The sequence below is a fragment of the Caloenas nicobarica genome, chromosome 4, assembly GCF_036013445.1.
Source record: "Caloenas nicobarica isolate bCalNic1 chromosome 4, bCalNic1.hap1, whole genome shotgun sequence".
Lineage (NCBI taxonomy): Eukaryota > Metazoa > Chordata > Aves > Columbiformes > Columbidae > Caloenas > Caloenas nicobarica.
Window position 1 is genome coordinate 37,795,701 of NC_088248.1, and position 27,379 is coordinate 37,823,079.

The 27,379-nt window shown below is 37.6% G+C and overlaps 2 protein-coding genes across 3 annotated transcripts in view; both read left to right on the forward strand.

The window, feature by feature from the left end:
• KLHL2 (kelch like family member 2) overlaps nucleotides 1-15,676 on the forward strand; it is a 57,813-nt gene extending 42,137 nt beyond the window's left edge. The window contains exons 6-15 of one of the 2 annotated variants that reach the window (XM_065633388.1): nucleotides 3,480-3,589; nucleotides 4,288-4,404; nucleotides 5,416-5,565; nucleotides 6,387-6,504; nucleotides 7,125-7,322; nucleotides 8,082-8,183; nucleotides 9,109-9,261; nucleotides 13,518-13,658; nucleotides 13,822-13,965; nucleotides 14,629-15,676. In XM_065633388.1, the coding sequence (XP_065489460.1) occupies nucleotides 3,480-3,589; nucleotides 4,288-4,404; nucleotides 5,416-5,565; nucleotides 6,387-6,504; nucleotides 7,125-7,322; nucleotides 8,082-8,183; nucleotides 9,109-9,261; nucleotides 13,518-13,658; nucleotides 13,822-13,965; nucleotides 14,629-14,657 (1,262 nt within the window). In that variant the 3' untranslated portion in view covers nucleotides 14,658-15,676. The remainder of the gene's footprint in view (nucleotides 1-3,479; nucleotides 3,590-4,287; nucleotides 4,405-5,415; nucleotides 5,566-6,386; nucleotides 6,505-7,124; nucleotides 7,323-8,081; nucleotides 8,184-9,108; nucleotides 9,262-13,517; nucleotides 13,659-13,821; nucleotides 13,966-14,628) is intronic. The other variant, XM_065633389.1, reaches the window with a different exon arrangement.
• Nucleotides 15,677-16,922: 1,246 nt separating this feature from the next.
• Nucleotides 16,923-25,851, forward strand: MSMO1 (methylsterol monooxygenase 1). Its single transcript, XM_065634441.1, has 7 exons — nucleotides 16,923-17,008; nucleotides 17,215-17,273; nucleotides 18,883-19,192; nucleotides 20,103-20,251; nucleotides 21,195-21,321; nucleotides 23,112-23,266; nucleotides 24,891-25,851. Exons 3-7 carry the CDS (start codon nucleotides 18,938-18,940, stop codon nucleotides 25,096-25,098), a joined length of 894 nt encoding a protein of 297 aa, XP_065490513.1. The 5' UTR covers nucleotides 16,923-17,008; nucleotides 17,215-17,273; nucleotides 18,883-18,937; the 3' UTR covers nucleotides 25,099-25,851.
• Nucleotides 25,852-27,379: the final 1,528 nt, after the last annotated feature.

Here is a 27,379-nt window from a genome sequence, read left to right on the forward strand (position 1 = left end):
AGTTTGTTTTCAGGCTGCCAGCTGGCTTCAGTATTTGGGTAAAGTGGCAACAAGTGGGGCAGGATTCCAATATGAATTTGGCAAAGTTTCACACTATGTGGAAAATTCTGATTTGGGGGAGCGGGGGGAAAGTATTTTTTTTCCTTATGAAAACTTCCAGCCATATAGTTCTATGTGTTTGCTTATCTAGGAGCTGTTAATCAAGAAAGAAGTATGTTACCTAATGCAACAAACCAAGCTAATTTGAGATTTTGCAGGAGACAGATGCATGAAATATTTCATCGTGTCATAAGTTTCATGATATTTGATGCTAATATCTCCAGATTATTGAAGCTTTCAGGATGTGAGCAATAATATTGGATAACGTAAATCCTAACTCAGGAGACAAAAAAACACATACACCCCCAATACTACTTTTCTCTCATATTTATTGGAAAAAGAGAATCTAAGTGGGGTTTTTTGAAATCTTAGTACTGAATAATATTATTTTAAAGAAGTTGATGTCCTTCTTTTTAAAAGGAAACAAAAACTTTGAATTTCGTAAGCATTATTTTTATAGATAATAAAAGAATGCCATGTGTCTTCAACACTTGACCAGCTTTAGATAAATTGCTGTTGGCAGATTTGTTTGGTGTTTTTGCATTTGCTTGTTCTTTTTCAGTTTCTAATTGTTTTGAATAATCCATTTAGCTGTAATTTCAATTGGCCTCTGCCAAAAGGTTATCTATCAATCAGTTAAGATGGTCTCCTTGGCAACAAGAGATCTGATTTTTAAGAGACAAGTTATTTCACCTTGTCTCTTTTTTTGATGTCTAAAATTTATATGGCAGTCTACTCTCCTATTTCTCTCTGTCTTTTTTTTTTTTTTTCCCTGTAATTCATTCAGCTGAAGATTTATTTCTGGGTATTGCTTGAGAACCTGAGCCTGTAGCGACTGAATGAGCAGTTTGTTTTAATATCTCCTTTTTTCACTCTTCTTTCTTATCTTGGCCATGTGCCTTGTTTTATATTTTAAGCACAGAGGCTGACATCCAGTAAAATAGCCTTAGCTTTTGTTGAAGTTCTGGTTTTTTTTCCAGATTTTCTTTTACAGTTCTCTTCCTAGTATGAAAACAGGAGACAGCCTCATGTTCATTGTGAAAATTCTCAGCTTCTACTTTTCTGGTTTAGAGGCTGGATCTTTTCCTATTTAGAGCATGTCATAAATCTAAATCAACTTTTAAAAAGCAAGGCTTTTGTATATAAGCCTGTAAAATCAAGTGGGTATTTCTAGTTTACGAAGTGTATCCTGTTGGATCGGCTTTCTTGAGGGAAGATGAACAAGGCTTCTGAACCTCAGATTTGTTTGAGATCTGGATGAGTGTTGCTTCCCCTTTCTGCTTCTTCCTAACTCAGCTTCTGAGTACAGTCAGGCATGCTGTTTTGTGACACTGTCACTTGAAATTTGGAGTTTATCATAAAAGTAACTTATGCAAATTACCTTTCCCAATTTCTATTTGCCATATGCAAATAGCAAAATTAATCAGATACTTATTTCAATAATTGTACCTTGGAAAATTCTACTTCAGCGTAAGAACCTGCGTATTTGTAGTCTTAAAGCGACCAGACAAAGATTTGTAAGGAGTGGAAAAATAACGGTGGTGTTTTAAAAATCAGTAGTATTTCTCCTCATCCTTTCTCTCCCATTGCCTGGAATATGGCAGAAAATACTACACATCCATCATACGAGAATGCTGCAGAATTGAAGGGACAAGTAGTGATGCTTGCATGAATCAAAAGGCTGGTAGGATGAGGGGCTGAAAAGGCAATGACTGTCTACTTAAAACAGAGATGAAGACTAAAAGGAATATAGAATAATGAATGATTTTGAGTAGAAAGATTTCAGCTTTCCCTATCGTCGTATTCAGCATTAGAGTATAGGGATATTCCGTGAAAACTGATTAATGGTAAACTGGGTGTTAAACTTAGATGTGGGCCTTTTTGTCCAATGAGACAGTACAGTAAGATATTAAAGAATTTACCAGGATTCAAGGAGACTGGATTGCATCTCACTAAACTTTTTGTTTAGTAAAATGTGGTTAAGGTAAAATATCATCCTTCTGGCTACCATTCTCTTATCTTCCATGGTTATAGTGAGACCTTTATGGGAGGAGTTTTTATTATCATACATTTCATACATATTCCTGGACTTTAGTCTGAAGCAATTTGTGCTGCCTGGTTCAAGGAACAAGATGCTGAACTAGATAAAGGACATGAATTATACTGTGTTGGATTTATCTTTTTATGCTCTCTAATCTTCAGTGCAAAAAAAGCTGTTGTACCCTGCAAAGTTGACCTGAAAAATTTAAAGACTATTTGATCTGGAAGCATTCAGCATTCTTTAACTTTTTTTTTTTTTTAACAGATTAAGGCAGTTTGTCAAACATGTATTCTTAACTATAGTAGCACCAGTGGGGTGATAGAGAAGGCTTTATAAAGTTCTTTAGTTTGAATATGCTTTATGACCTTTCTTTACTTGGCCTAATTTTGAGTGATTCTTAAATTCCCATTAACAGTTGTTCCTTCTAACTTCTGTTAAGGATAACCGAAGAGGAGGAGAATAATCTTTAAGTGGATGGAGCTGCTTTTTATGCAACTGAATGTCTTAAAAAGCAATCTTAAGGAAGGGAGAGGACAACTGAATAACTGAATGACAACTTGATAAAGATACAAGCTCTATGTTAAAATAAAATGTCTTGTTCTACAACTAAAGCATTGATTTTTGTCAGGTTTTTTACTTTGAGGCATTTAAAACCAAACGAACAAAAACCAAAAAAACCCCACAACCAACCAACCATAAAAAACCATCAAAAACCCAAACCCAAACAACTACCAAAGACCCCACAAACGAACAAAACACCTGAGGAAAAACTACACATCTTCTACTTGTTGTAGATATTGTGATATGTAATATTTTTGTGACCTTGGAGAAGCTCTGAGAGATGCAACAGTACCCAGACCTGTTGTTCGATTTGACCTACATTAGACTGCAAAACTTCTGGTTAGTTCTAATGTATCAGCCAGTGTTCATGTTGAATTGCACATTTAAAACATGTTTGTCAACAGCACAGAGGGCATATTCTTTTTCTGTGATCTTTTTTGCTGTGTTTGTGTGTACAAAGTTCGCAAAATGAGATTTAAGTAATTGTCAAGGACAAGTACTGAGATGAACCAATGCCGAAAATGTTAAATTTCTATGATTGTGCTACTTTTAGGATAATGTGTTTTAATACTTGAATTATTTTTAAGAATCTTTAAATACAAAAGCTGCTTGTGAGACCAGGCTTTAACCTATAGAAGATATTTTAAGTTAAGGTATTGCTTCTATGTATGACAAAATAGCAGACGTATTGACTTGTTTTCTCTATTTTTCCTGTGCTGCTTTAATGCTTGTTGTGGAATACCACTGTATGTTAGAGTACTGCTTTTCCTCCAAACAGAACAGCACTTTTCTGATGTCGTACTTAGTGAAGAATACCTCAATCTTGGTGTCGAGCAGGTGTGCAGTCTTATATCCAGTGATAAGCTCACGATTGCCTCAGAAGAGAAGGTAAGACCACCTGGATCGCAGTATTCTTTTTATCCTTTGGGGTGAGAGAGCGAATTGCTCTTACTGCTCTTGTGCACTTGTTTGGATGCGTTGTTTCCTCAGTGAAATTAGGCATGTATTGTGCTCATGGTTAAAGGATTTTTCCCAACACTGTTAACAATTTTTCTCAAAAGTGTTGTCAGTCTGGTGTTGAAAATTATTCTCAACTCTTAAAAATCCTAAAACAGTATTAAATCATATAACCCTTTGTTGTTTAAAAAAATGGAAACAAAATTAAATGGAAAACTCTTCTTATGTTCTAGCAGAACAAACAGGACACATGCTGTGAGTCACATACACAGGAGTTTGGTTTACCAAGGGATAAATAACTCAAAATAGTAGTTTGAAGAGGAAGAGTATGCCATCTACTAACTTTAACATCAGCAGTCTCACAAAAGTATTAAAACTCTGTATGAGTATGTGGGCTGTCTACCCTGACTGAACAAATGTGGGTTGCAAAGGAAATGGCTGGGTAGCTTGGTATAACCAAACTTGACCTTAAATATATGTGTCGGTTCACCTTCAGCTAGATCTCCTTTCTGTTAAAAATTGTTAGGAACTTTAGTATAAGCAAAAACTGTTTTTTGGAGGCACACTGATATTTTCATACTACCGAATTTGTAAGTCAAAGGGACTCGCATTTGTTTGTTTCCTGGAAGGTATTTGAAGCAGTGATAGCGTGGGTAAACCATGACAAAGATGTCAGGCAGGAGCTAATGGCACGCCTGATGGAGCATGTTCGGCTGCCTTTGCTTTCCCGCGAATATTTAGTTCAGGTAAGCAAAAAAGGAATACTAATTCTTCTGCATGCGAACATTTCAGTTTCTTTTTTTAATGCCAGATGGATAATTCTAAATTTAAACAACAGTGTAATGTAGTGTGTCACTGAAAGTAGAAATAACCAGACAGCCACCATTACATATGCACATGCATGCATGCACACACAGAGTCAAAGGAAGGATTGCCACATAGAGGATATCCTATATGTCATTTATCTATTTGGCTGGCTACTTGTCATGCTACAATAGTAATTTGAATTATTTAATTAGCTGAGATCAGGTTAGCTTTCATTTTTAATACGATATTTAATACAACACTTCATAAGTGAATTTTAAATTTCAGAATTGAATCTATTGTCTAAGTTAGTTAGGACTTGATGATAAAGGAAACAGTTCTTTATCTGGTTCAGATATAATACATTTTTTCAACTTTTATAAGGTCATTTGAATATTTAGGTGTTGGGTCAAATATTTGAGATTGAAAATACCAGTTCGCTATTAGCACTGGTTAGTAGGTAGAGTAGCAGTCTGGTAGGTGTTTGTTTTAAAAATTCTGGGTTTGTGGTATTAATTTCTTCCACTTCGTGTGGGTTGTTTGGGGTTTTTTTTGTTTTGCTTGTGTGGGTTTTCATGTTTTGTTTTGCTGTTGTCATTTTCTATTGTTGTGAGGTTGTCTACTAGTTTGTTAAATTCTTTTCCCCCACTCACACCTTAGTGTGTTCCTTACTCTGTATTTGAAAAGTCAAGAAATGTGCTTGATTGCGAGGAAATAATTTGCCTTGCCTAACTTTGTTTCTTCTACTCACTAATTAAGAGGACAAACTTTTTTTTTCAGTGACTATATATTGTCATCACATAAATTCATGTCTAACTAGTTAAACTACAATCTAAAAAAATCAGAGTAATCTGCATTTGTGTGATATAACACAGACTTTATTACATTTCAGATTATTTGTATTTCACTTCCTTAACATGCTCAGACCTTGTTAAACTTCTATTAATAAACAGAGAGTTGAAGAAGAAATATTGGTTAAGAACAGCAGTGCTTGTAAAGATTACCTCATTGAAGCCATGAAGTATCACTTGCTGCCAACTGAGCAACGAGCATTGATGAAAAGCACTCGAACGAAACTGAGAACACCTGCTAGCCTTCCAAAAGTAAGACTCTTATTTTTCCAATGTACTTATTTCTTCAAACTCTACTTTAACGGATTTCATGAGGAGATGACTGTCACTTGGAGCATTCCAGTAAAATTATTTATCAGGAAAATGTAACAAGTGATTAACTTTATACTTCATACTACTTGTGATATACATGTTTTAGTCTCCCATCTTCAGCATTTGAGAAATATAAGAAATATACAATTGTAGGCCTGGCGTTACAGAGGAAGTAAGCCTGTTTCTTTGAAACAACAAAATCCTAACAAACACTGATGCTTCCGAGTGGGGGCATTTATTCATTTTTAGCTAAATATAGTCTTCTGTTCATTTTAGAAGAAAAAAATGGAACAAACATCCGATATTATCTTGTTTCCTATGAAATAAAGAAGTTTATCCTCATAGTACTATTATGGCAACTGCAATAATGGAATAGGAGGTTCCATTCAGCAGATTTAGCACATTTCTCTCAAAGGAAATGTTCCATTAAACATCATAGATGTTGCATTCTCATACTCGAGGTCAGAGTAGGATGTGAAGAATCAGCAGGATCCACCCCATTCGTGAGAGCTCTACCTGGACTCTAATTGCTTCCTGATTTTCTAGCTCAGATATTTCCTCTGGACACAGTGATTACAAATTGCATTTGTTTTTTAAAAAAATTACTCTTGCCTGGTTTGCAAGATTCAAATTTCTTATTTAGGAGAAGCATCCTTTAATTATTTCTTGTACAGAAGCTTGTTTTATTTTTTAACACTTTTTTGATCTTTCAGGTTCTCTCATATATGCAAATAATTTTAAAAAGATTGTCTCCCTTTCAGTTGATGATGGTAGTTGGAGGACAGGCACCAAAGGCAATTCGCAGTGTTGAGTGCTATGATTTTAAAGAAGAACGCTGGCATCAGGTGGCTGAATTGCCTTCCAGAAGATGTAGAGCAGGTAAATGATACCTCATTTTTTGTTGTGATTAGGTGTCTGTATGAAGTATCATATGTTCTTTCAAACAGTACTTACGATATTTATCTGAAAAGTGCTAAGCCTTGACTTCAGTGATCATCCTTAAAATTCTAATTACTTGCTGATCTGGAACAATACAAGTTTGATAACTTGATCTTAATTTGTCCTTCAGTTTGTAATCTCTAGAAAAAACTGCTTTATTACCTCCCATAGATACAGAGGATAAATAAATTTCAATATTACTGCATTAGAACAATGAGTAATTTTACTATTAAAACACTATTCTTATTAAATGGGATGAAAAATGTGAAGAAGTGACCAATTAATACTAAAAATGTGAAAATGTGATCTTAAAGCAACTGAGATACCTCAGCAAGAAGAAATTCAGCAAGCACAATATTCAGAAGTGTGAGCTATTATTAACAAAAAGTGTTAGAATTTCTAGTGCTTAATCTGAATGAAGCATGGCTCTAGGATACTGTCAAAAGCCTGGTAGTGTAGTACTGTAAATTGTGTATCTGCATCCTTAGGACAGAACGGGATAAAACTAATTGACAAAGAGACTAAACCGGTCGTCTTTCCTCCCTGTTTCCCTGCTCTAGGAATGGTGTACATGGGAGGCATGGTTTATGCTGTTGGTGGTTTCAATGGTTCTTTGAGAGTTCGCACAGTAGATTCCTATGATCCGGTGAAGGACCAGTGGACAAGCGTTGCCAATATGCAAGACAGGAGAAGCACACTGGGAGCAGCTGTATTAAATGGCCTTCTTTATGCTGTGGGAGGATTTGATGGGAGTACAGGTATTTTTGCCTTTATACACTGCTGATTAGCTTTGACTATGCTTGACATAATTGTATCAAATTTGATTATCTCTTTCCTGGTAGCTGTGATGACACTAAGCATGAGGGCAGCCCGGTATCCTCTGGTGTGGAATGTGCTTTAGTGGCCATGTCCTTCAACCTGAACAGTGGACTCTTTGCTCCTGTCAAAGAGTTTAGGCTCAGTGACTAGTGAAACTTTGACAAATTCCCTTTCAGTATTCTTTCTGTGGTCATAGTCCTTAACTTGTGGGAGACATGAGCAGAAAAATTACTTTTTGTCCTGTTTTCATATGAAATATCTCTCCGTGTTTTCACGTAGTACTGTAAATAGGATTACAAACAGCTTTCTCTGACCTGTGGGAAGGCTTTGGACATACACTATTTATTCTGTTCACAGATACATCAAACCATTTAAGCAGAGATTATCCTATTCCTTAATAACTATTATTGAACCTTATGTAGGAGAGCACATTGTGACTTAATTAAAAAGAAAGAAAAAAATCCAGGGAATAATTTTTCAGAGTTGCACAAAAGCTTTTATTAATTTGCCCACTTTCAGACACTGAGAATGTGTCTGAAATTTGCTATCTAAAGGACATCAGTTGTGCCTTTTGCACAGTAATTAGCAGTCCTTAAAATGAAATCATTTGAATTTTCAGATATGAAGAATTTTCCAGAAGGTAGACAGTATGTTGCACCTAGATTTATAGAGAAAATAATGTTATATTGTCTTCATAGGTTTATCATCAGTCGAAGTTTACAACTTAAAGACTAATGAGTGGTTTCATGTAGCTCCAATGAACACAAGAAGAAGTAGTGTTGGTGTAGGTGTTGTTGGAGGTAAGTTGACAGATGATATTAAAAAGAAGGGGGGAGGCAATGCAATATTTTTTTTTCTCACTTTTGGAAACATACTTCAGATTTATGTTTTTGCTCAACCTTGTAATTCAAATGGTACGAACAATAGGTAATCATTCTACTTGGTTTTGACCAGCTTTTAGCATAGTTGTTTTAATTTTTTTTCAGAGCTTCACTTGTGCCTGAGGCCAACTGAGGAAAAGCTTGCTAAGCATGCATGCTTAGGTTACCCATGTCAGCAGAGCTAGAGAGCCCAGTTACTGAAGCCATGACGTTATGAATCGTTCTTTAGTGCTGTAGCAGTGTTGTCAACTCTCTTATCTGAGGCTGACTGTGCTGGCTGCACACTGGGGATGATCTCAAGGACAGTGCCAGGAAAACTGGTGACTTGTGAGTCAGCTTGGTGGTGAATAGCCTGGGTGTCGCTTGCACAATGCGGACTTATGCTGGCTCATGGACCTTAAAACAGTTTTAGGTGTGTGTTTTAACTGCGTAGGAACCACTGCTGTTTCTGATCTGAAAATGCATACTGTACAAGTAACTTTCCTCTGAACTTTTGATATTTCTAAGAAGCCTATTTGTGAGCTCCCAGTGTTGGACATACTTGAATTAGCTTGCTTTTGAACAATTTTTAATTAAAACCAGGGTAAAGTACTGTTGTATTTCAGCTAGGCAATTTAAAATCTTTTGACTCACGTTGTTCTTGGTAGACACTGTCTGCCTTTACATCTTAAACTTGACAAGAACTATAGTGTATTATGTTAAACTAATTACAAAATAGAAACTCGGTAACTGATTGGCAACAGGTACTGATAAGTACCTGAGAGACAACAATGTACCTTCAGAGAAGGATGACTTCTCTTCAACCTGTGTACCAGGATAGTCTGTGTGCATTAGAAATTGGTAGGTGTCTGTTGGTTGCCCTTTCTAGGCAAACTGTATGCTGTTGGTGGCTACGATGGGGCATCACGTCAGTGCCTTAGTTCGGTAGAATGCTATGATGCCAATACAAATGAGTGGACCTACGTTGCAGAAATGAGCACTAGACGGAGTGGAGCAGGTGAGTGGTCAAGAAACAACTATCCTTGTAAAACTGAAGTGAATTTGTGGTTTTAAAATGTATCTAAAAACATCAAAGGTAAGCTGAAGTCTGCGTCTGATGGAATCTGTTAGTCTCAGGTGGCTGATATAATGCAGGTTATAAATACAAACCTGTCCAATATAGTAAGATTCAGTCTGTTAATAGTAAATCTCTTTCCTTGCTTTTTCATACTTTTCATATTCCTCCTCTTCCCATAACTGTTTACGTTTTTAACATACAGACTAATATGCATGGATTGTGACAATTTAATATCATTTAAATACTGAAGTATCAAAATTTAGGTGGCCAGGATGAAAACATGTCATTTCTTCGAAGATGTCTTTTTGCCAGTGTAGGGCTGATTTTTCTGACGGCATTTTCAGGTTGACTTTACGTGTGAACTATGACTAGATTTCCACCTCTTTGGAGGACTTGTTCCGCATTCTCATTCACTGCAGGAAATTTTGTCCTTGTTCATTCTTAAGTTTGTATTACTGGTTTCATCCTATTACTTCCACTTATGTACCCTTTGTTTCATCTTCAGTAATTCTTCTCATCACCTGGTGTTTACATCCTTTGGATATGTATAGGCTACTACATGTTATCCTTCCTTATTGTTTAGCCAAGGTATATCCATTTATTTCTTTATAATCTTAAAAATCCAGTTTCCTTTTTTTTTCCTTTTTGTGGATTTTTTTCCTCCTTGAGATTCTGTGTATGTATATTTCTCTTTAAAGACATCAAAAGTGCCTGTGGTATTCTGCTTTTGTTTGATGAAATGATGCTTCCACAGCTCCAAATTGACTTTGACGTTTTCATTATCTATTTATATTATGGACTCAAATCTCATTTGCTGTTCACTGTCCTCTATTTGTCTTTTGGTATTTCAGGTTTTTTCAACTCGCAGAAGTTGTTTTATTTCTCTAGATCTGTTCCCATGGACTTTTTCAAGTCAAATTACATGATATTATATCTCTACGTTTATTTTTTTAGTTGTTTAAGTAATTTTTTTGTCAAGTACTCAATGGTGCTTTTTAGCAACATCCTTCAAATACCTACTGGTGATTGCATTAATGTGCTTCATAATTGGAGAGTTGTTGCTACAAATAAAACTGGATGGACTTCTAGTGTGCTCAGTAGATGATTAATAGTTATCCCAACTTTACATCTTGCCTTCCATTATTCTTTATTAACTCTGAACAGTTTTTAATCTGTGTAATGATGTTTAAATTAAGTCCAAATTGTTTCAAAATAAATATATAAAAGTATTAAAATAATTACTAAAAGTAAGATATTTAGTTTGGGATAATTCCATTATACACTCACAAAGTCAGGAAGTTGATATATCTCTTCTTGCTAAAAGCAGTGTTTTGATTGTGTTTCTAAACTAAAACTATGACATTAATGAAAGAAACATGATACTCTGTACCTTGAGAAAACATCGTTGTCTTGTGAAACTTCTAGTTAGTCTCTGCATCTTGGAAGTGAATTCTGGATTAAAAACTGGCCAAAGTTGCCTACTCTGGTCTAATATTGGCAAGTTTTGAGGATAACATTTATATAAAATGGGCAGTTACAAGTATCATTATAAAGACAAAAGTGTTGGTTGTGACAAAGTTTCATTTTGCAATCTGCCTGCACAGCCATTTTACCTCAGCTTTTTTTTTTTTTTTTTAATATTCTGGTTTTGCAAATTATTATTGTGCTTGTAGCCTATTTAAACTCTATATATTTTCAGATTTTTTCTAAAGTATTGAATTACTTCTACAACTTCGAAATTTAGTGCCTTAGATACTCCTGGGATCTTTCTGCCCCTCTCCTCCCTCCCCTTGTCCCAGAGTTCAGGACCGTGTTTGTTTACTCAACTCTCTGCTGCCTTTTACCTTGCCCTCTGATGAAAAAAAGACTGGAGAGGAAAAGTAAATATTGCCAGTTATTTCAGATTCATATAATTGAGTTAAATAATCAACATCCTTCTGTGCCACTCTGTTAAATACATGGAAAATTACATTTGTGCATGGGGAAGGAATGGGTGATAATGTGAAAATCCTGACTATTGATTGAGCTTGTCTGTAGTGGCCAAATATCCCAAACCACCAGAACTGTTTCAACTGGTGATCAGTCCTGGTGGTGTTATGGGTGCTAACTAAAGAGCATTTTGTTCCTGTGTTAAACCTTTGATCTCTGGTCATCTTAAGGAACATAAGCCCATCTCTTCTGTTCTCACTGCTTCAGCTTCATTCAAAAACTTCAGAGGTTAACCCTCAGTTGCTCTTCTTTAGTACAAATCTCAGTTGATCAATACAGGGACCGATCTGTTTCCAGCAGCATACTGGGATGAGGAACTTCAGTTCCAGATATAGGCCATTTGGGAGGGATGAGAGATATAAGACAGGGTCCTGAAAAATGGGCAGGAAAGAAAAATTAACAAAGAAAAGAGAACTCAGAAGACGGCAACAAGAGGATACAGACGGAAGGAACAAGAAATAAGGTAGGACTTGGAAACTGGGTATGGGATTGAGGGAAAATGAAGCGCCAAAGAGGAATGGAGGACATGATTAAAAATGAGGAGCTATCAAAGAAAAAATGGTGATGTGGCAGAGGGAAAACTCTACACACTGAATAGAAAGGTTGGTAACTATACAGAAAGCCCAGGTGGGGAGGCTTTATATCACAGCACATATTTAAACTAAAAATCTTAGCCCTCCTTCTAGCTCTGTGATGTTTAATGCTACAAAAGATGAATGTCGTATTATCCTGTCTGATAAAGTGTGATCAGAGTGGAAGAAGGAAAAGCTGTCACACTATACTGTGACATGATAGCTAGAAATAATAGTAATAAAAGGAATTAAATTAACTGGGAAGGATATGGGGAAATGTTAGTAGTGAACATCACTGATAAAGCATTAGATAGCATGATTTATAAAGCAGTGTCCTATTAAGAAGCTATTTTTCAGTCTTTCAGTACCAATGAACTCTTCCATGTTTCTTCCCCTTTCTCCTTCAATTATTAAAACATGTCTTTTTAAAAAGAAAATTCAGTTATTTCAGCAGGAGTCATTTCTCTCCCCATATAGGAATGGCTCTTACATACAATATCAGTGATATGTTTTCAAAGGTATTTCAGCTGGCTATTAAGGTCTTGGAGTTCTTTTTTTTTAACCCAGCATTTTTTTTTTCTCTGAAGGACTTAACTGGTCTTTTGCATTCATATTTGCTGTTTCCCTTTAGTATAGATTTCAAGCTCTGCCCTTTCCATGGAACCCTTTAAGAACTATGGTTGCAAATCTGTATCTCAGCTTTGAGTTTCATAATCTTAAATGTGACATATATTAGATTTCCCAATGTACTTCCATAGTAGTGGTTTTTTGATTGTCTTTATGGTCAATCACTCACAAGTTTTAATGCAAAAAACCACCCTTGCATTTCTGACATCTATTATGTTTCGGTTCTAATAGTGCTTTAGAAGGTTGAGGAATAAATAAACAGACCTTTCTTTCTGCTTACCCTATTACCATCTTTTCAATATGCGCAGCCCAATTAGCAAGTAGATGTAGACTAGCTTTATTTCTTCCTTCATCCCAAGCTTACAGATTGATAACATTTTGTTGTAAAGGAGACCCTTTAATATCCTTTTGGACATTTTGATAACTGAAGCTTGGTTCAAGGAAGCTTGGTGTTCTCCTCCAAATCTTGGAGGAGGAATGTGCTCACTCTGTTTACTTTTGTTTCATATATGTTTACAAGGTATTCCAACAATTAAGTGGAAACATCCCTATTGTATAATGTCTATCCTTTCAGCTTTTATCCTCTGTACCACACAGTTTTTACTTTCTAAAAATTCACTTACGCTTTATCATCTTGTCAGATTTCTGTTATGCTGGCTGAGCACACTGTCTCATTTCCTGTCACTTCTAATTAGTCCTAAATTTCAACAATCTTTGTTTTCCTGCACATCATTTTTCGTCCAAAATTTTCTAAATCTTCTGTTGCAGAACAGCTCTGGTCTTTGTGTGCTGCAATATGGTTGATGGGCACACAAGATATTTTATCAGTGCCTTGCTGTAGTTACTGTCTTTTTGCTTTAATGCATCCTGACCCAAATGTTTTCTGAAATAGTTCCTAACACTGACTGGATGAAGGATTTATGTTAGTGGACATAGTATTTACCATTTCTCCTTTGTATCAGTCAAACCATTCTCTGGTTAATTTGGGGTATTTTCATATGTTCGCAGGTGTTGGTGTGTTAAACAATTTATTGTATGCAGTAGGTGGTCACGATGGTCCTTTGGTAAGAAAAAGCGTTGAAGTGTTTGATCCTGTGGCCAGTACGTGGAAGCAGGTCGCAGACATGAACATGTGCAGAAGGAACGCAGGTATACACAACAATTACTTTGATGTAGTGGTAAGATCATTTAGTGTAAATGGCATGTTCCTGCATTTCTGCTGCTTTCATGATGTCGCAGAATAGAAAACATGCTTTTATGGGGTGACCAGGCCAATTGCTAATCTTCATATTGGTTTCCTGTCTCTTTTTAGGCGTTTGTGCTGTAAATGGTCTCTTGTATGTAGTTGGAGGAGATGATGGTTCCTGTAATTTATCAACAGTGGAATATTATAATCCAACAACTGATAAATGGACCGTTGTGTCATCTTGTATGAGTACAGGAAGGAGCTATGCAGGTAATGTGTATGGATATTTTTTAACAGTCTTTACAGTACAACAGCTAGGATACAAAATTTGACAAAGCATCCGCACAAAGTCCTGTCAAAGGTAAAACCTAAGATACTGGAACAGGTCTGAAGAATCTGATGGCATGTTTTGAATTATGACTTAAAACAATTATTCACTACAAGGAAAAAAATGGTATTAAACTGTACTGAAAAGGGATTTAGTATGTAAGTGGTGAGTCAGAAAGATGATTCTGGCATGACCAGACCTTTTTTTTAACAGGAGATTTGTCTCTCAGTCTACGGAGATCCATTTCTGAAGTTCTTTGGGACTTGATATTTAGAAAACAAGAGCTGTTTCAGGAATTTTTTCCTTCAATAATTGCAGTTTCTCAAAAGAGTTATTAAGTGAATGTTAAGGACATACTTAACTTACAATAAAATTAAGGTAAACTTCAGTAATGGCAAATTTTTTCAAGTCACGGAAACTTACAGAACTTTGCACTGATTCAGACAACTTTCAGAGAGAAGTTAGGGAAAATATGAACACTCATGTTGGTGCAATTTTTTGATGTTATGCTAGTTGCAAGGTCTTATAATAATACTAGATTTTAATATTCTCGAATTTCTTTGAAATACTACCTAAAGATTTATGCCTTTTTTTTCTCACTCTAGGCGTTACAGTTATTGACAAACCATTATGATCAATAAAGGGATTTTCAACTTGATTATGCACTAGAAGCAGTCTTCAACAAGTGTATTTGAAGTGACTGAGTCTCTAAGCACTTCTCTACTTGTAGCTGCACCTTGAGTCACAGTGGAAGATGTGACTGTCTACAATTACAGATGACAGATGATGAAGATTACTCTAGGTAGAAGCAATGTGTAGGATTATCCTGCAGTTGAGCAGAAGCTGATTGAATTTTTGAAGTCTAGTGGACCATTTCTTTTTTATTGCAAAGTCTTAAAAAAAAAAAAAAAGCCGCTTTCATAAGGACCGGCTTATGTCAGTCATGACTGGGAAATGGATTGTCAGTGAAGAATGGTGTGTATTCTGGTGAAAGTAAATTTTTGTCTTATTTTTTCCAGAGACTAATAAATATATTTAAAGAAATGAACTGTCAGTCTTCATAGTAGGTATTGAATCCCACCTCAGTAATTCAAACTGGCATGGGGTAAATTTGTTTCCTTTTATAAAACTTTTGTTACATAAATATAATATGTGCATATGTTTGTGTGAGCATAAGTTGCTTTCTATTGAAATTCTTCAAAACCTGATTTTACTATTTATAATTTGGCACAGTACTTTGAATATGCCAGTACTATGTTGTAAAACAGAGTTGTATTTTTTGATATGTAACAATGCTTAACACTACTAATTCCCACTGAAGGAGATCAGAGATGGTATAACAGTTCTTGAACAGGTGTAATTTCAAGATCTTTTTAATAAAAATGTTGTCTGCACTTACGTTTTTTTTTTCTGTTCAATTTTGGTCACATTTAGATGTTACTGCTTTCTTACCTTTTTATCCAAAAGGTGATTTGGCATGAAAATAACTGAAAATTTATAATGAATGTACGAAATTGTGTTGAACTTGCATGGTACTAAGGCCTATTTATGCGTGTAAGCTTAGCTTCTGTTAGCTAATATCTGACTATACTGTACATGGCCATGCTTACAAAGCAGCTCATTTTTATTCATTCTTGGATGGCCTCCTTTTAACATGACCAAAGTTATTGTCATATTTGAGACATTTTCTTCAAATAAAAGTTTGTATATTGTTTCCTAATGGCAACAAGTCGCTTAAAACTTGTGTTTCTCAATACAAGTCTCAAACCAAATAATCTTCTTGACATTGTTGAAGTTGGTTTTGGTTTCATGGGGTTTTTGTTTGGTTGGGTTTTGGTGGGTTTTTTAAAAATTATTTTTATTTTATTTTTTTAATTTTTTTTTGTTGGGGGGAGGAGACAGAGGATGCTGGTGGTCTCTAAATCTGAATGCAAGCAGATGGTAAAAAATTGTTAAGGTTTAGGAACTGGTCATGTAAATATCACTGGTTTGCTCCAGGTTTGTTTCTGAAAGGTTCGGTTTTCAGTTTAAGTTCCAATGAAACTATTTGAGCTGTGGAATTAGTATGACAGTTAACAAAGATTTTTTGCCAGGTGCTGAAATTAAATGGATGATTGTACTTTTACTGTTGATATTGTACGATGCATTGTGTGTTTGGAATAGCGGGTTTCACTAGAAACATTTTATTTGAATTGTATATTTGTATTATTTGTAGAATTTTACCTGCCTGATACCAAACTCAGTGAACGGGGCTCTGGTCCATCGTATTTCGATGTGTATTCCCTTGTATGTCAATCTTTTTTTTTTTTAATTTAAGGCAGGAAGCCCGTGTGTGCTGCATGGCCGAGGATGCGGGCACAGGCCGCTCCTCCCTAGAAGAAGGAGACGATCGTGACTGAGAGCGCGGCCCCGCCGTGCAGCGCTGCTCCGGTAAAACAGCGGCCCCCGCTGTACACGAAGCGTCGGGAGCGGCGCAGCTGGAGGTAACGGGCACCGGGGGCTCCTCTCTGAACTGGATTCTCGGCAGTTTCTGCAGCCGCTCACGCCCGGGTCCGGCCGCGTGGAGACTGGCGGTGCGTCCCGCGGCGGGGACCCCGGGGAGCGGCACCGCACACCGGCCCCGGCGGAAGAGCCGCGCCCGGCGCCTCACCCCACCTGGGATCCTGGCCTCCTCCCCATCACGTCTTTGACGTCACCCGGCCTCCCTCCCGCTTCATTGGCCGCAGGCCGAGGTCTCACTATCCTCACTCCACCCCTTCAGCCAATCGGTGCGCTGGAGCCGCAGCTCCGTCCCGGCCTCCCGCACGCCTGACTCTCCGCCGCTGCCGCCAGCCAGCCAATAGGCGCCGCGGGTTGCTGCGCGGCCAGTGGGAGGGCGCACTTGAAGAGTGGGCGGTCCCGGCAGTTGTTATTGCTGCGGCGGGCGCTGCCGCTGGTGCTGTTGCTGTTTCCGCCGCGGTGCGAGGGGCCGCCGCTGTCACCCAGGTGAGGTGGCGCCCGGGGCCGCCGGGCAGGGGGAGGGCGGTGGGTCGGTCGGTCGCAGCCTGACGCGGGGGTGCCGGTGCGGGCACTGCGCACCGAGGGCCGGCTGTGCGCGGCCGGGCGGCTCCCCCGGGCTGGGCATCCCTCTCGTCGCCGTCATCGCCCGGCGCGTTGGCGGCCTGTGCCACGGTGTCCCTGCTTCCTCACAGGGTCCGGACGGGACGGACGAGCCCGATCCCCGCGGCTTGCCGGCTGCCTGAGCGGGAGGGTGAGTAGCCTTGCGTGGCCATCGGTTCAGGAGCTCGGGTTGTAAGCTGCCTTGGTATCTGCTCCGATGTATTTATCGTTATTAAAATGATATCTGCTGTGATGTATTTGCTCGTAATAAGTAACAGTAGCAGCCTGATGCTGTTGCTAAGAAAGAAAAACGGTAGTTAATGTTGGATATTGAGCTTGGTGCATTGTTTATAGAATCATAGAATCATTTTGGTTGGAAGAGACCCTCAGGATCATAGAGTCCAACCATAACCTAACCTAACTCTAAACCTAACCTACCTCATCTAAACACCTTTTAAACACCTCCAGGGATGGCGACTCCACCACTTCCCTGGGCAGCCTGTTCCAATGCCTGACAACCCTTTCTTTGAAGATTTTTTTTCCTAATTTCCAATCTAAACCTCCCCTGGCTCAACTTGAGGCCATTTCCTCTTGTCCTGTCGCTTCCTACTTGGGAGAAGAGACCAACGCCCTCCGTGCTACAACCTCCTTTCAGGTAGTTGTTTATGTTAGGCCTAGTCTGTGCGTATTGACTAGGGACTAACTAACATCTTCTGGCCTGTGAACTGTGCAGATGTTTTAGAGTGGAAGATGGACCTGTTGGAGGGGGTCCAGAGGAGGGTCATGAAAATGATCAGAGCGCACATCGCCTATGGGGAGAGCCTGTGAGAGTTGGGGTTGTTTAGCCAGGAGAAGGTGTGGACACCTAACTGCGGCCTTTCAGTATATGAAGGGGGCTTGTAAGAAAGATGGAGAAAGACTTTTGCCAAGGCCTAAAGCAACAAGACAAGGGACGATTGTTTTAAACTGAAAAGGGGTAGGTTTAGATTAGACATAAGGACAGCATTTTCTCCAATGAGGACAGTGAGACGCTAGAACAGGCTGCAGAGAGAAGCTATGAATACCCCATCCCTGGAAGAGTTCAAGGCCAGGTTGGATATTGAGCAACCTGGTCTAGTGACCAGGGCAGGGGGTTGGACTAAATGAACTTTAAAGAACCCAGCCTGAACCAACAAGTACCCTACTCTGTAGAAATCACAGAAGTTCGGGGCACCTGCAGGAATGCTGCCTGTATGCTTTGGGGAGCTATGATGAAAACTCCCTTACTTATGAAAAGGCGGATTGCCTCAAGTCAGCTGCAGTCTAAAGGCAGCCTGCTGCTGTGTTGATGTAGCTTGCATGCATTCTGGCTCATGGCTATGAGAAGAATGAGGCTGGGTAACTGGGAGATCCCGGTTAATTTAATTTCTGAATATGATTTGAACCCTTCTGTACTCTTTTAGTACAGAATACAATTATCCTACAAAACACTTGAAATAATAGTTGGGTAATAATTAATATTTCTTTATCCTTCTGTTCCCTTAACCTTATCTCAAAACTTGAGAGCTGATTGCCTCTCAAATTGGTTTGCCTCTTAAACCAGTCTTAAGTTTTTTTCTTTTACCCTATTCTCTAGAAAGAGAATCTGTTCTCCATTTCCCTCTCTCTTTCCCTCTACCTTTCCCTTCCCTGTTTTTACTTTACCTGTCTTAGTTGCTACCTAGTTTTAATGTTTTTTGTTTGAAGATTAACTGCTGTTTTGTTTTTCTCAAAATTTTCAGGTTACTTATAGACGACTGTAGAAGAACTAGAATTGTGATGCTTTATGTTTGAACAATGGCAACGAACGACAGTGTTAATATCTTGAGCTCTGCTTATCTGGCAGTGGAATATATAGACTCTTTCTTGCCTGACAATCCCTTGCAACAACCATTTAAAAATGCCTGGAATTACATGCTGGATAACTACACAAAGTTCCAGATTGCGACTTGGGGATCACTTATAGTTCATGAACTTTCATATTTCTTGCTCTGTGTACCTGGATTTGTCTTTCAGTTTATACCATACATGCAAAAATACAAAATTCAGCAGGTAAGATGAAGTTGTGAACTATGCACTTTCTGATACGTCTTTGAATGTGTGAAGTATTTCTGAGGGAGAGTATCCTTTTAACCATGGTAGTATAGAGAGAGAAGGTGTGTCAGTCACTATGTTAGCAAAGTTAAATTTTCTCCATGTAAATTTATATGTCAGCAGGGGAAGGTATAGTAGAATCACATCATCTGGTGGTAGAGGTGTGTCTTAGTATTATGAAGCAATTAAATGGTGTGCTTATTTAATAGCAGGTGTCTCTTTCAAATTATCTGCATGCACACCCTCTTGAAGGGATTTTGAAGTATTTTAACACCAGAGAAATCCTAGGGTGGACTACACACTCCTAATTGATAGCAAAGACACATCCAGTATCTGAAGATGATTGTTTTCCACAAGTTCCTTGTAATATGAATTAAAAATCAATAATACCAGCCTCTGAAATTATTACAGTCAATGTTAAAATGTCTCCCTGCAAAAAACGGATGTTTTCAAGACAAGTATTTCTTCACAAGCTTATATCTTTGGCTTCTCTTTGTATTGTTTTAGCTATGGGAATACATTCTATTATTTTAACTATGGATATACAAACTTAGATTCATGTTAAGCTATTGAAAAAGAAACATTCCTGCTAATTACAAACACTGAAATAACAAGAACAGTTTGGGGAGACTGGCAAAGACAACCTCTTTTAAGAGAGACTTCCTTTAAATTTTACAGAAAGTTAGCTTAGAAAAACGAGGTTTTGGTGAAACTGAATCCAATCCCATGTAATTTCCATTGCCTGAGTTAATTTGTATGATAGGAGGGCCTGCTGTCTGTCTTCCAAAGGAAAATGAAACTGCCTCCAAAGTAATTTCTACAGCACTTCATTTTCGTAACACAACTGATTATTTTTTCTGCTGCTTAGGATAAACCAGAAACCTGGGAAAAACAGTGGAAGTGTTTCAAAACGCTCCTCTTCAACCACTTTTTTATTCAGCTTCCGCTGATTTGTGGCACCTATTACTTCACAGAGTATTTTAACATTCCGTATGAGTGGGAAGAGATGCCTAGATGGTAGGTAGATTTTTCTCGTATGTTGATGCTGAGTTACATATAGCCAGAGGCAGAATATTTAACAAATAGTGTCATCAAGTCTAATACACAATTTTTTGGCAATATAAACTGTGTTAATCTTGCTTCTGTCAATGCTTAACTGCTATAAGAGTTAATTAGAGCTTTCTAATTTTTTTTTCCTTTTTAAATTGGCCCAAATTTGATACTTGGAATAGGAGGGAGGTTGTGTAAGTGAAGCAAGATTCATAGTGGCATGGATTAAATACTGGTCTTTCTGGAGGTTTTTTGTCTAACATTTTTTGATTTTTCCTAAGTGTCTCTTTCCTTCGTCTTGTTTTATATCATAGCAACAGTGTGTTCCTCAAGGGAGAGAATGTACCACCTGCTTCACATCTTCACATTCTCCTTTTTTGCACTGAATCGATAGTTTTTTAAACAAAACTGAATAAGTTATAAATGCCTTTTTGAGTTGTGGGGGGTTTTTTGTGGGTTTTGTTGTTGGTTGGTTGTGGTGTTTTTGTTTGTTTTTGTTTTGGTTTTTTGTTTGTTTGGTTTTGTTGGGTTTTTTTTTTTCCCCAATAGCTGTTCTTTGCAAGAGCAGCTTATGTTTCTTGGAGATTTATTTTCTATCTTGCTTAGATAACTGATGCACCTCCATGTTTTTATATCTACATCTTGTATAGAGTAATATTGAAACGACAGTTTGTTAGACTGTGTGCTAATTCACTTCAGTATATTGACAGATGAACTGATAGGTACAAGGACTAATGTGCTTGGCAATTAATATTTTTAGTATGTTAAAAAGGTCGTGTCAATGCACTGTTATTCAATCAATAATATATATAAACATTTACCACCCTTACTAACATATAACTATTTTGTCTTTCAAGATTATGTGTCTGCTAATATATTCTATAACTAATAGCTCTTCTTCTTTTTAAAGGTATGTTCTGGTTGCCCAGTGCTTTGGATGTGCAGTGATTGAGGATGCCTGGCACTATTTCCTACATAGATTGCTGCATCACAAGAGAATATACAAGTATATCCATAAGGTTCACCATGAGTTTGTTGTATGTATTCCTTGATTATTATTTTTTTTTAGTAGTTTTTAGTAGGTGTGGTTTCATACAACTTATTTAAAGGTCTTGTTTGAAAGACTTAAGAATTTTGCATCCCTCTGACAGTGGAATAGATATCTTTTCTTGAGCTTTTTATCAAGAACAGTTATCCATTTTGTTTCTGAAAACACCTCCTGTAATTTTATTTTGTTTAATGGAAATGAAAGGTGGCACTCAACTCTGAATTTTGATCATATCTGTTGAGCTAGGTGTAAGCAAGGTTTTAAAAGTCTGTTACGTGCTTGATTGCTAGAGGAGGCGGAAATTGTGGGTTTATGGTTTTGATTGTTCATGAGTTGTCTGCCACGTAGTGTGTTATCCAGAGCATACCAGTCCCAGACCACGATCCCGACAGGAAACTCCCGCACAGCCTGGGCGTGTGCATCATATGCGCAGGATATATGATTCAGGAGAGGTTTATAGCTTTGTACGTAGGCCTCTGAAAGTAGTATATCCAGTTGTGTGACACTTGATCAAGAGCGCAGTGCAATACATTTTGGGTGGTTCTGCATTTAGTGGTGTTGGAGCTGACATTGAGCAGGAGGTAATGAGCCGTGCCTGCCTGGAGATGGCACTGCTCTGCGCCAGGTAGGGGCCAGCAGTGCTCACACCGTATATCTGGCATAGCTGTGTTTAGCTGGATGTGTCTGGATCACGGAGGTCAGTGCTACTGGGTTTTTGTCTGCTGCTGTGTTTCAGTGTATAACCCACAGGGTACTCGAGGTGAACTGCAAGCTACTGGGTCAGGGGTGGTTTATACAGGCTGCCATAATATAGAAGCTTGGTATTGACTGATGTATTCTTATGTATGTACATCAGCAGCTGCTGTTTTCCTCTTGCTCTTGACAGCCCCTCAGCCCTTTAGCAGAAGCAGCTTCTGGCCATTATTCTTGAGTGGCTAGTTCACACAGAAGTGCCCTGTAGGCTAACAGCTTCTTTCGCTAAAAACTTTCTGTGATAATAAAAGGTGGTGATTTTAAAATCACCTTTAGGCCAGAGTAGACTCTTTTTTTTTTTTTTTTTTTTTTTCCTTCTTTCCCCTGATAGCCAAACTTATAACCTTGAGCATTAGGTTATTTTTTTTTAATTATTAGCTTTCTATAGTGGTCTACTTTTGAAAACTCTCCATGGAATTTATTTTTTTGTAAACCAAATGTAGGAATGACTGGGGGGTTGTGTGTTTGCATTAAAAAATATATATATACTTATATAAGAAAATAAGATGTTTTATTTCAATCTCATAATATTTGAACAATTTATATTAAAATTGTCAAAGGTGAGGAGGGCTTTTAAATTATTTTAAAAATAAATTTCTAAGTGAATCTTGACTCTGAGAATATTTTGGCTTCCTTCTTTCTTCTGCTTCCAAGACTGGATGTATAGCAAAGCTGATAGGAGCTTCCCAAACATTTTTAATATTCCTGAAATAATGGGTAATGGTAAGCTGAAGTAAAGGTTTTCAACTTTTCAATTAGTAGTGAAGTATTTGGAATCACTAATGGAATAATAATCCTTATGACCCTGGAATAGTGTTTTCTGTCTTTCCAATGGGGAGCTGAACACCCATGTTAAGGCCCGTGCTCAATCAGACCATTTTCTTTACCCGCAACATCCTTCCGTTTGTCCTGTTGTAGTCTTGTGGGGTAGTGGGAAGCGGGGAGCACCACAAAATGGTGATTCTGCTTTGGGAATATAGAAAATCAAAAATGGTGACTGTTTTCCTGCCTGTTATCTTTTTCTAGTCTCCATTTGGAATGCAAGCAGAATATGCACATCCTCTGGAAACGCTTATCCTTGGAGCTGGCTTTTTTATTGGAATTGTTGTTTTCTGTAACCATGTGATTCTTCTGTGGGCATGGGTGATATGTCGCTTGATGGAAACCATTGATGTACACAGGTGAAATCCTTAGTGCTTTTTAATAATTTTTTCTTCTCCCTAAGTCTATCTTAAACTTACCTGTTTTCACTGAGTTTTACTGTTTATTTTGCAGTGAAATGCTTTTATGCATCTTACAAAGAATGACACAATCTGAACAGTTACATTGTCTTCTGTTTTGAGGTAGTGTTACTAGCAGATGTTGCTGATTAAAAGAGTGTAGACAGTAGTTAGAGCATCTTGAGGAGGGTTTCAGAAGCTAAGTGCCTCATTAGGTTGTCTAGCTCTTGATATGTGGTGTACAAGTGACCTTATGCATATTAGAACACCACAAATCAATTCCAAAATATGACATTCCAGCCAAGAATTCTTTTTGTTTAATGCTTTGTCAGCCAGTTTTCCTGGACAAGAGAAACTTTAAGCTGTGCAGCCACTGACTGTCTATTAAATACATGAATAAATAACTTTTATTTATTTATGGTAGATATTATACAAAGGGCAAGACTTCTTGTCTCTGTACTATAACTGACTTATTTCAAATTTGGCTCTGAAATGCTAGTGCAAATCCCAGTAAGCTGCAAATGAATGAGCTTTGCTTTCCTGTGTTCAAGAGGAAGGGAAAGTCAGAGTTCCTTTTTGAATGCTAGTATTGCACTTGACCTTGTATCTGTAAATATATTATGAAGCATGTAGTGTCTTAATGCAAGCTGAGTGTCAAGTGTTTTAGTGGAACAGGAGCTACTAACCAAGTCATCATACACATCGTTGCTGGTTTAGTTATATATTGGTTGTAGACTGACAAGTGTATATTGTGACATATCATAAAGTAAATTATGCAAAATACGAATCTCTTTTGATAATTATAATTTCGGTTTGTTGTCCGCACGAAGTCTTTATAACAAATTACCTTTCACTCTCGCCACTAGGTGGTGGTAAGATGCTTTCCAGTACTACTAAGCAAAAGAGTTGAAATCCATCTAAAGCAAACTGTTCTGGTTTTAATATTACTTTAATTGTAACTTTTGAATTTTAAACATTTGAAGAACTTGTAGTAAGCTGGAAATAATAGTAGAAATACTACAATTGTAGCTGATTTGGGAAGCTGAGCTGACATTCATAGCTTGACCCTAAAAGATAGTGTTATTTCTTGTTCCTTCCTAATGTCACTCTTGAGTCAGTCGAAGCTCTTAAGCCAGCAGGAAGTTGACCACTGTGGATTTTTTGTTGTTGTTGGGGGGGGGGGTGTTGTGTGTGCCTGTGTGTGTGTTGTTCTTTGGTTGGGTTTTTGTTAGTTTGTTTTGGTTTTGTGGTTTTGTTTGGGATTTTGGGGGGTCAGTGGTGGTTGTTGTTTGGGTTTTTTTAGGTCACTTGCTTAAATTTTTTTGTGTTGCCTAATAAACTGAGCTAAAAAGGTCAGCAAGTGCCGAAGCCTTTGTGTAACAGTTTACAGAAGCATTTGGCTAGGAGAGGAGGTGTCTTGTTTTCTTATTAAGCTAGTGTTACAGTGATTACCTCAGGGCCTTATAATATCAAAAAAAACCCTTTTTATTTTATAAAAACAAGAAGTTAGTGTCTATATGTTGTGCTTTATACCTGGGAAAAATCCTTACTGTAATTGCTTTTCTTTTTTTCTCCTCCCCCGTAGTGGTTATGATGTTCCGCTGAATCCTCTTCATTTGGTTCCTTTTTATGCTGGGGCCCGTTTTCATGATTTCCATCACATGAACTTTATTGGCAATTATGCTTCAACCTTCACATGGTGGGACAGAATCTTTGGTACAGACTCTCAATTCATTGCCTATCAAGAAAAAGAGAAGAAGCAACAACTCATAGCAAAGAAGAAGGCTAACTAAATTTCCAGTGTAAAAATTCTGATGCTAATACTGTTAGTCAATTGTTGCTTTTCTGTAAAGCGAAATAGTGATTGGGTGTAAAAAGCATAAATCTTGTTCCTTGGCTACTAAGTGGTAGGGAAAAATGACTAATTACACTGCAGAATCTTCTTAATGGGAATACTTTCTATTTTATACGTAAGTGCTGCATATATTTTAACTACAGATTCAAAGATGATGCAAAAACCAGAGATTGACTGCTGTCTGTCTATTTTTTTTTTTTTTTTTAAATTGCAATTTTATCTTTAATGTTGCCCACTTTAGATCCGGGTAGAATTACATACGTACGATGAAACTAGACTTAGGTTTTTTTAAATATATATTCTTAAATTTGTAATATCAAATAGCAGGACATAGAAACAGATATCAGCACTGTATTATTTAAATATTGGTTAAAAGCTGCTTAAAACCAAAACATCTGTTAATAGGAAGCTTGGACAGGCCATTTGCACACTGGATAATGCGAACTGTTAATAACAGAATATCTGGCTAAACATGAGTTAGAGACATTCCTGATCTAGATTTATTATGTTATTTTAGATTACAGGTAAAAAGAATAGAAGTTTTATTTGAGGAAACTTTTGCTGCTCTTTTGAAGTTGGTCTGTCAGTGTTCTTAGCATTTACATTACATTCTCCTCTGTGTGTTGTAATTTGCTGAACTGACTTGTTGCTATATTTGCACTTGCGACTGATGAAATAAATGTGGTTTGGTTTGATGCGTCTATTATACCTTTCATATTTTTGTAATACAAAGCTGTGATAAAAACCATGTAGGATAAAGCATCTTACTCTGTTCATCTCTTTAATGAAGAAGCATTATTTCTGTTAGTACAGTCTACAACAGTTTCATCTGTTAAGCTGCTTACAAAGACAGCAGTAAGAAATGGAAATGGAGAACATTTGTAAATTCTGCTGGTTTGTGTTTTGAAGGACTTGGATATGTAGCTATGTTGTATAGCAACAACTTTTGGGCCGAGTGCATTCTCAAACTACAGCTTTCACAAACTAGAACCTCAAAATCTACAACCCGACTTGTACTAGTAATAGAAGCAGTTGTCTAACATTGTTGAATCTAAATATTTGTCTGTTGCACGGGAAATAACAGTGGAAGTATTTAAGAAGGGCTTATAGCCTTATAGAGACCTTGCACTTTGTATTTTAATGTCAGCTGCTCTTCAGACTTCATCTACCGTGTAGGTCCTCTGGAGATGCTTACAGTGTTTTCCTTACTCAAGATGACCTAAATTTTCATGCTGCTTCATATTCAACATTACATGGTGTAATCCTTACAACAGGTACTCCTAAGAAAGTGCAGATGAGATGAGGCCTCTAACAAAAATCCAAGATGTTAATGACATTCAGAGTGATTCAAATATTACTTGAGATGTGGGAGTGGTTCAGATTCCTCTTCTGCATGTGTTTTGTAGAAGCTTTTACTTCTGTATCTGTATCCCCATCGAAATTTGGTGTTCCTCCCCTTCCCTCTAAAAGGAAGTAAAAATATTTGACTCTGATGTGATGGGTGAATGGAAGCTGAATTCCTCATATTGTTCATTTTTTAGCAGGGGCTGGTGCTCAAGACTTCCTGAATTCATATGCACTGCCAGCCTGAACTCTCCATGGTGGGAGCGACCTCTTTAATCAGATTTCAAAGATGGCCATTATCCTCTTTGTGTTGTCAACTCCCACTCTCATCCTCCAGCTGCAGCTATACTTAGCTTTATTTTACTGAACTCCTGGCTTAAAAACACAAGGAGCTTTCAGTGCTTTGGATTTTTCCCTGTGTATATGATTCCATTCACTGGTTCTCAGCCCGCTGGCTTGTGCCTGGGCATGCACTGTTGCAAAATTCTGTACAACTGTGAGCCAATTGCTTAAATACTCCAGTAAAGGCATTTGTAAAAGCTTGGTGTCTCCAGCTATTGGAGAGCTCGGTCAGAACACTGCAGGTTTGATAGAGTGACTTAAGTTCCAATGTATATTCCATTCTTGAACAGGTTTTGAAAATGAGGAATGTACTTTTAACACATTACTTATGCCCTCTCTTTAGGTAGCATGGATGTTGTTGTTTGTGTTGTGGTTTGTTAGTTTTTTGTTTGTTTTCTTCATGACTTGAATCCCTACTTTTCTGACACCCGTTGCTATTTCAGTTTTTTGGGTTATTTTATGTATATACTTAGTGTACGATGTGATCACATCATTACTTTTGATCATTTCTTTAACAAATCCCTAGAGAATTA